The 9,328-nt window shown below is 30.0% G+C and overlaps 1 protein-coding gene across 3 annotated transcripts; it reads right to left on the bottom strand.

Annotated features, from left to right (window-relative positions):
- Positions 1-261: 261 nt before the first annotated feature.
- On the bottom strand, positions 262-5,579 carry LOC112696436 (type I inositol polyphosphate 5-phosphatase 8). Of its 3 annotated transcripts, none has more exons than XM_025749205.3 (11): positions 5,126-5,579; positions 4,202-4,259; positions 4,000-4,084; positions 3,836-3,901; positions 3,535-3,628; positions 3,269-3,373; positions 2,332-2,611; positions 2,067-2,245; positions 1,866-1,974; positions 1,625-1,773; positions 262-851 (listed from the first exon to the last, which is right to left on the bottom strand). In XM_025749205.3, the coding sequence occupies exons 2-11, from the start codon at positions 4,229-4,231 to the stop codon at positions 542-544; spliced, it is 1,407 nt and encodes a 468-aa protein (XP_025604990.1). In that variant the 5' UTR covers positions 4,232-4,259; positions 5,126-5,579; the 3' UTR covers positions 262-541. The 3 variants fall into 3 exon arrangements, with proteins under 3 accessions (XP_025604990.1, XP_072052965.1, XP_029143337.1); XM_072196864.1 differs by having other exon boundaries at positions 3,836-3,895; positions 5,126-5,491; XM_029287504.2 differs by lacking the exon at positions 5,126-5,579 and having other exon boundaries at positions 4,202-4,779.
- Between the last annotated feature and the right edge of the window lie 3,749 nt (positions 5,580-9,328).

The raw sequence follows: 9,328 nt of genomic DNA on the forward strand, positions 1-9,328 counted from the left end.
CTGATTGAGGGTCAACCCCATATAGGGTTTCATTTTATCCTTCCTTTCCACACAATTTATATACAGTTCTATACTAATTAACAGAAGAACTGTTTCTGTTATCAAAATTTGCTGTACATCTTGAATCATTGGTTCAAATGATTGTTAAGTAAGAAAAAGACCAATGACATTTATATAGATGTTTCTATATAATGCTGCTAAACAAATTAAAGCAATTCCTAATCAATGAATTATATTGATAAGAAAAAACAAAGGAACATCTATACAAAATGATATCAAATAAATATCATTCTTACTATATCACATTCCAAATTTACAAATATTTATCAACACATTTTCTCTTCCTCATCAAAATTAGCAAAGCAACACCATATCTCCTAATTTACAGAGGAGGTCGCGGTGTTTCAAGGCAGTTAAGATTCCTCATCGAATCTAGTCTCCAAACTGGATGACCAAAATTCCAATAAGAATCTCTTGCCAAATAAAAAATTAAAAAAAGAATTCCATCCCTCCAAAATTCTTAGTGCCCTACATGGTGGACTCACAAACTTTGTACAGTGTCCATGCAACTCTGTGTCCTCGTTAGCATCAAGAGCTGCTCTTCTGCCTGCACTTTCGCAGCGCAAGACGATGGTAGCCCAGCGTTTACCAATGGTTTTGAGGAACATGATCGTGTAATGGTGACAGCATTAGAGGGAGGAGGTGGAGGAGGAGTAATGCCATTTTTGCCCCTCAAATCGACTTGAGCAAAGAACATCGAATACACTGGCCTGTGGTCAGAGAATTTGGATTCTCCACGAACATACCATAGCTGCTTCAACCTTTCCCCTTTCCACAGTATTCGATCGCACCTGTGAACAACAATTACTTGAGCCACAATAATTCAAAAATAACAGCTAGTGCATATAAATAATTATAATGTAATGTATATGTTATTCTTGCTCTAATGTCTAGCCAAAAAAATTGAATACAAGACACTGAATAAACTAAGAAGCAACTTGGCCTCGTTAACGTGAGCAAGAAGCTTATCATAAACCATGAAAGGTTGTTGGCTAGCGTGACGTCTTAGTTTATTACTTATTATAATAAGCGAAAAAATAAAGGACCTTAAAAAAATTGTCATTGGTCAATAATAATACTCGTCAGCTGTTTATTTATTTTTCTTCATAATTAATATATGGTTCCCTTGCCTCCATCATTAACTACATTGATTATTTATAACTAAACTAGGCATCTCTGATTGCAATAACATTCACATGATGATGATTATTTTCTGGCGGTTGACTAATTCAGGAAGCAAATAATCTATACATCACGTCACGACTTGGCCATTTTCAAATGGAATCGATTTCTAGTTACTAAACAAAATGCAAATGGCATTTTATTAACTATGTGAATTTGTATAATAATGTTTGTTTCAAGTTGTAAACCGGGGAAAGTGTCATCTGACCAGTGGCATCACATAGCATATTATTTTTAACAAGTGGCAACAATAATGCATATGATGAGGACAAACAATTAATCATCATCTTGTTATGGTTTCATGCGACATGTATGTGAAAAACAGAAATGCTAAAAATTAGGTTAGATTAGATAAAGAAGCGAATTGAGATTGAAATGTTACCAAGCAGGAGTGCGTCTTTTTTCCTTGGACTTGGAAGTTTGGGCAACATAGTGGTCCGAATTGGCTAAGTATTTGTATGTAGGTGCAAAGTATATTCCCCCTTCATTCCAACCTTTAAATACTCTACCTGCTTTCTGCTCTATTCTTAGCTGCCAATCGCAATAAACAAAAACAAAATAAGATCATCATATGATAGTACTTAGTACATATATACTATACTTTAGTTAATGAAATTAATTACCTGATCCATTTCTAGTAGTGCCTGCCAATCATTCTTCTTGAGAAGCTCATGTGTATCATCGTAGCCAGCTACAAGCCGATAATTCAAATCTCCAAGCCATATGATATTACTACACATGGATTAAAAAGAATTCAAATATTAGGCAGTAGGACGTGGAAATATATAACAAGAAAAGATTATGTTATACACATTAACACATACTGGTGTTGAAGTATGGTTTGAGGAGCCTCGAAGGAACTCGAAAACTTAGTTCGCTTCAAGATTTCCGAGACGTGCAAGTTTCTACGCATTTCGTCGCCGTCTTTCTCTCCAGAGGCCAAGTGGGTGCAGACGAAGCAGAACGTGGTGTGGTACAGTCTCATGCTAATTGATATTGAGCCCTGTTAGTGTAACCATTTACCAAACGATAAGAAATGATAATTCATATTTCATAGTTTTAGAGTGTGCGAAAGTGAATGTGATGGACCTTATTGCCAAGGTAGCCCATAATGCCAGTGCCAACGCAAGAGGCCCTAATATTGGTGACGTGGCAGTAAAGATCGGCACGCACCCAAACGCATAAGAAGATTCCAACCATTTGCCTGCTTGCTGCAAGGTAATACCGTTGCTGCTGCTTAACGCCTCCTTTTTCTTCTTCAATGTTTGGGTTTAATGCGTGCCTCATAAGGCTTAGCCACTTCGCTGCTGGCCCACTGTCCTCTGGCCCAAGCACGTTCCCTGCGTTTAGCGGCACTATTTCTTGGAACCTATTCACATACACTTGCACACTTTTACTATTTTACCCCAAAACGAATTCTTTATGCGAGTACAGGGATTAACTTCGAGAGTAAGAAGCGCGAGGTTAAAAAGTAAAAGGTGAAAGTAACAGGTAGTTCTGAGTCTGACATGTGAGCTTTAGGGTTAGCCACTTATTTAAGAACAGATAGGGACTTCAAACCATCATTTCAAGGGTATTAAATTAAGTAAAAAAGTTTCTTCTTCCTTTTTGAATTTCTTTTAACACTTATTTAAGAACGCTTTAAAAATATTCATGAATATTAGAACCTAATAATAATAATAATAAATTATAAATTTAAGGTTGTGAAAAATGGCCGTCAAGTTTAATTTTCAATAGTTGAATTTTGAACTACAACTTATTGAATTTATAAAAGTAAGATGACCGGAGAAAAAAAAAGGCAAAGTTTTGCTAATTATTGCAACACAAATTAAGAAGATATAAATAGAAAAATTTAATCAGTCATTCAAAACATTTAATGTAAAAATTATTTTTTTAAATATAATCTAATATAAAATTTACATTTTTAAATACTCTTTAGCAAACTCCAAAAAGGAAAAAAAAAATAGTAACAGAGGTAATGAAATTCAAACTATTAAGAGAAAAAAGAAAAGAAAAGAAAAAATACCCAATTACATAGACATCAGCTGGTGAAGGAGACTTGAACCAATCCCTCAAGTTCAAAGCTTCATCGGGTGACTTCCCTCCAACGTTCCACGTCCCCACGAACATCCTACACAAACAGCCACACCCGTCAAAAATCAAAATCACTCTTTCTTAAAAGTCAAAGAAAACGCCACAACTAATACAAATAATAATAAAAGAAAACAGCACCCCAAAGAGTTTAGGTTAGCCACATAATGTTTCAACGAAAGCTATGATACAAGTGCTTACCTGAGGTCGAGAGCATCACTGAAAGGAACACAAGTTTCTTCCTTCCCAAGATCCCAACTTCTCATTCCATTTCTAGAATCCATCAACCACCCCTCTTTGAAAAAATAAATAGCCCAAAATCAATCAATAGAATTCAATATTATTTCCATCACAAAATAAAAACTGCTAAATTTTGTAGGCAGGACACCCCTGTTTCTCGGAAAATCCGGCCATCCACGTGGCAATCAAATTGGGATCGAATCAAATTGGGACCCAATCCAATTAATCTGAGGGCTACCAATAAACACTGTTCCTAATTTACCTGAGAAATTATCTGGGACGACGGCGTAACAATCTTTGTCCGAACAACTCTTCCTCCTTTCTGCTCCTGATTCCAAATTAATTAATCAATTTATGAAATTAAACCTAATTGACGAAAAACATGAAGAACGGATCGATCTAAGTTTTATACTTTTATTTACTTACCTGTGAAACAATAATCTGAGTGAAACTTATCAGCACTAGTCTTTATGTTAAGCCACTTTTTCACGGCTTGTTTTGGCCACGAAGACTACAATAATCACAAAATTAACCGAAAATTAATTAGAAGACTACAACAAGGAGAAATTAGTAGTAAATTAAATTAAATACGAGAGATCAATTATGTGAGTGCATGCATATAATATACCTTGGATATTTTGTTGGACTCTGTTCTCATTGCTCTTCCACCTTCGAATCGCTCAAAACTGAAGCAAAAGCAAGATATGAATTAGGATCTTTGGCATGAGAACAAGTGCAGACGGCTAAGGTTTAATATATAGTGGCAATAATATATGGAGATGCAGATTATCCAAATCCGAAGCGAGGAATTTTTAATAACAAAATTCGAGAGGGAGATTGATTTTGTAGCATTAATTGGAGGAAGTCACACACATGGAAAAATTAAAGTAATTAAAAATAAAATAGTAATTAACAATGGTATAGATATTTGTTTTGTTTAATCTTATTGGTACGAAAATGATTAAAAATGATAAACGGTTTTCAACGGCAAATATAAAAGAGACTAGTTGCAGGGAGAAGCGGAGACAGCACACATGAGTCCTAAACAAACGAAAAAAAATGAAAAATGAAAAATGAAAATGAGAATATAGTATAGTTGTGGCTTCTATTGTGAGGTAGATAAAGAAAAGGCCGGGTTCATCGTTTTCTTTGGAGGAATCTTTCTTTTGAAGCTCCCGTTTGGCGCTTTACAGATCAAAGAACCATGAAAAAAGCCTAAGCCTTTCTTTATTCGGACAAAACATTCAAAAGCAAAGATTGAGATCTCACTAGCATCCATTCAAAAGGTGAACCTTTTCCTTTTCTTTTTCTTTTCTCTGTTGCCAGAGAGAACACCACCACCTTATTGAAATCCAAGCAGAAAAGAAACACCATATTGTAACTGAAAAGAGACACTAACTTGTTTAATTGCACACGCAAAAGGGAAAGAAAATAAAGGAAACAGAGAAAGCAGACGTGAGTCAACGGCATTGCTAAATCGAGAGTGATGCTTGATAATGGAGGAGCAATTATTACTCGTACTAAAACATAAATGGCAACGAAGAAGAAGTACCAGATCAGATCAAGAAGAAGAACACTTTCAGCTTCAGCTTCAGCTTCAGAGAGAATGATCAGAATAAAAGAGTGAAGAAGAAGACAAGACTGTTAACGATCTCAGCTTTCATTTTTTTTTTTCTCTTTTATGCTTTATGGTGTTGTGTAATGTAAGAGGGAAGCATGGAAAAGAGAATATCTGAATATGGGTGTGTGACAGAGTCCTATAGTAGCAGCTTGTTCCCTTCTTTGTTTCTTTGTTGGTTACCCTTTTCGGATGCACAGAGAGAAGAGAAGAAGGTTTGGGTTTCGGTGCTATTTTTTCGGGGTCTCCTCGGTAAAGCAAAAAGGTTTCTCTGATTTATATCATATGAGACTTGAGTCTGAGGGAGGAAGGGAGAGAGAAATAGAATTAGAAGGTACCAAAAAAGAATCTCCAGATTTTTGAAACGGGGTTGCAGGGGTATATTCGTCTTTTCATTATATGTTTCGGTGGTTAAGGTCACTGAACTGCTAATCTTTGCCGTACACCTTTTAAGCTTGCCTTAATGTACCACTTCCAACGGCTGGCGAAATTTTTATCCTAAAATGCACATAATTATTTAAGATTTAATTTACATTTTCTAATAACATATATATTTTATTCGAAAATCCTATTTGAATTTTGAACACTAATAAGTATTTTATTTCTTCTCTTTGATTCTCTTTTTCTTACAAAAATTAAAGTTGGAAACTTTAAAAGAATAAAAAAAACTGAAATATTTAGTAACAAAAAAATAATCAGCCAAAAATAAACATAATTTATTTTATTTAATATTTATTAATTATTATGATAATTAATAAATATTAAATAAAATAAATTTTGACTATTTTTTTATTTTTCTAGCATTACCGTAAAAAAAAAAAAAACAAGTTTTAAAGTTGAAATGAAAAAGGTATGTTGAGAAATTTAATTTTGATTGGATGTTAACTTGAATTTTAAATTTAAGTGATTATATAGTAATATTCCAATCTCATTAACCAAATCATATTAACACAAAAAATCAATCATTAGTTACTTACTATATAAAATTATATATTTATCATTCGTTAATAAACTTGATCATACTGGTACATATAAAGAAATTTGATTATTATGTTATAATATGTTTAATTATTTTATTATAAAATATTTGGGTGAATTTTTAAAAAAAGATTTTTTTTTGAGTTATTTTTTTTAAAAGATCTTATGAAAAAATAAAAATAATTTTATGTTTGGATATCTCATGCAAAAAGATCTTTTTATCTATTAATTATGTTTGGGTATAATAATATAAAAGTACTTTTTTGTTTATTTATTACATAAAAAACATCTTTTTTTTAAGAAAAAATAATCTTTTAAAAAAAATGTAAATTACAGCTTCTTATAAAAGATTTTTTTTATTTTTCTAGTACTTCTACTTTTATTACTAGAAATTTGCCAAACATGCTAAAAAATAAAAAAAAAGATATTTTTTCATTAAAAAAGATCGTTTTTAACAAAATAATGACACGCAAACAAGCACTTAATCAATTCTAATGACTGATTAATTTGTTAAGAAATTATATAAAATAATATGTATAAATATGTGGTTGATATTATTGTTTAATGTTTATAAATACCTTTTGAATTGATTTAATTTGTGTTACTAGCTATATCAATAAAATCATTTTACTTAATCATTATTATTATCTTAAGAATTATACAAATACAAATATCTAATTAAACAACAACATTAAACTTTTATGTAACTAAATCCATAGCTTAATAGCCTATGTGTCTTATTTAAATTTGATATCTTATATCTAACTTTCATTTCCTACTTATTCAAATATACTCTTCAATTCTTAATTTATATTAATGTATAAGAATTAAGTTCAAATTCTTTAAATTAACAATAGCTCAATTATATATATTTTTATTAAATAAGCGATTGTACAATATTCTAATCACATTAATTATACTGCATCGCACAACATGATTATTAATAAGCCGGCCATAATTTGTTTTTTAATTGCTAACCTTCTCTGGTTTTTCAGTTTTTTTTTTAGATAAAAAAATTATATTTTTCAATTTAAGTAATAGTAGAAGTAATTATATTTTTGTACACTGTCAACGAAATTAAACTAGAGACTGTACATTTTTAGTATCACTCACATTGTCACCTTAAGATATAATAAATACAAGCATAACTCTATCTATTATATTTAAAACGAAAAATATAAAAATCTTTATTTAGATAAATAAAAGAAGAGACAGTCTTTCAGAGGCTCTCGTTCTCTTCTTGGTGGAAGTGTATTAAGTATTAACTTTTTCTTTCCCTGTTTTGCATTCTGCATAATTTATTGTATTGGGCTTTGATATAAAAAAAATTGCATGAATATCGATAATCTGATAATTAGGCATGGATTCATCTCTCTTAATTTGATAGTGTTTTTATTTATAAATTCACACAAAATATAATACAAAAAAAACTTATGTATGAAGAAATATTATCAAAAATAGAAATAATATTACCATTTTCCTTATACAAGAAGTAGATTTACAAATCAATCATGTTAATTCTGAAAGTAAAATGAAATTTGTTTTAAAAAAATGGATTTGACATATTTTTTGAGTAAATGATCGATACTTCCTTTCGATCTTCTGTGAAATGTTTAAATACCACTTCATTATTTTATATTTATAAGATTTGCATTTTGCTCCACTATAAAATTAAAATAATAATATACACGTCCATTTCATCAAAATGTATTTAATCAACAATCATTAAATTATATATATATATATATATATATATATATATATATATATATATATATATATATATATATATATATATATAAAAGTTACACTCACCCTCCTAGCAAAATTCAAATAACATATTATTCTTTAGTTCACTTGATCCAAATATCCTTTAATAATCATTATAACTATAAATAAATCAATAATAATTGTTTGGTTGATTTAAATAATAATAATAATAATATATCATATATATTTATTATTAATGTAATAAATTTTATCTCGCTTTAATATTTTATCATTATCAATGAAATATATAAAAACTTTATTGTTTTAAATTAAATTTGTTTGTAACAAGTTAACATATTTTTTTTATCGTCGTGTGATAAAATATTATAAATAAATACGCTTGTTGCAATTATAATAAATAGAATTTTGTTTTGATATAAAGAATATAAAGAGTTTTTTTATAATAATCTAATCAACTTTATATATTTAGATGATTATTTTACGTAATAAGACTAAAAATGAGTTCTTTTTGATAAACTAAAATCACAATTAAATATCTAATATAAAATTATTTTACATTATTAATTTATAAAAAATAAATTTTAACAAATATGTATTTTATTATTATTTAAATTAATCAAATAATTATTTCTAATTTATAGATATAATTACAATAACCATTACAAGATATTTTGATCAAATAAATTAAAATATATGTTATCTTAATTTTATAAAAAAATATCATTTAGATATTTTATAAGAAATGAGGGTAAGATTTTCTCAATCGTATTTTTGTAAGCACTAGTCATAAAAAAAAAATTTAAACTAAAAAATAATAAAATAATAAAATAAAATACTGATCATTATTAAATTTATAACTGTTGTCCTGTTTGCTGTATTAAACTCCAAACTTTAGGAAGTATAGGCGTAGAGAGGTAAGGTGATATATTTGGGGATGGGTGTGGCTGCTACGTCAATTCTGTGTAGTAGTGACTAGTAGCTAGTGTGGTACTGTTTAGTTGAATGTCAAATCAATGCATCAAAGAAAGAGGCTCATCTCTCCTAAATAAACACCTATCTGCGCATTCATGCAACACACCAGAAAATGTATAATCTTGGCCTCTCACTTTTGTTTTTATTAGTTTATATTTTACAAAATTAATTAAAAATTAAGAAAATTGATTTGCGATATAAGGAAACCCCACCGAAGTCGGAACCAAACTAAAGCCTCATCCTCCACAATTGTATTAGGGTATCTATATATGAAACCCAGTATAGTTGGCACTTGGCACTGTATCTGTACGTGTTGTTCCTCTTAGTCTCACGGGACCACGCATGCGTGCTCTCTGCTCACATCATTATAGGTACCAAAATGGCTTCCCTGCCTAATATGTGCCCCCCCTCTCCTACTATTTCATTCATTCTAATTACATTCATACATACATATAT

The sequence above is a fragment of the Arachis hypogaea genome, chromosome 6 (genome assembly GCF_003086295.3).
Source record: "Arachis hypogaea cultivar Tifrunner chromosome 6, arahy.Tifrunner.gnm2.J5K5, whole genome shotgun sequence".
Taxonomy (NCBI): domain Eukaryota; kingdom Viridiplantae; phylum Streptophyta; class Magnoliopsida; order Fabales; family Fabaceae; genus Arachis; species Arachis hypogaea.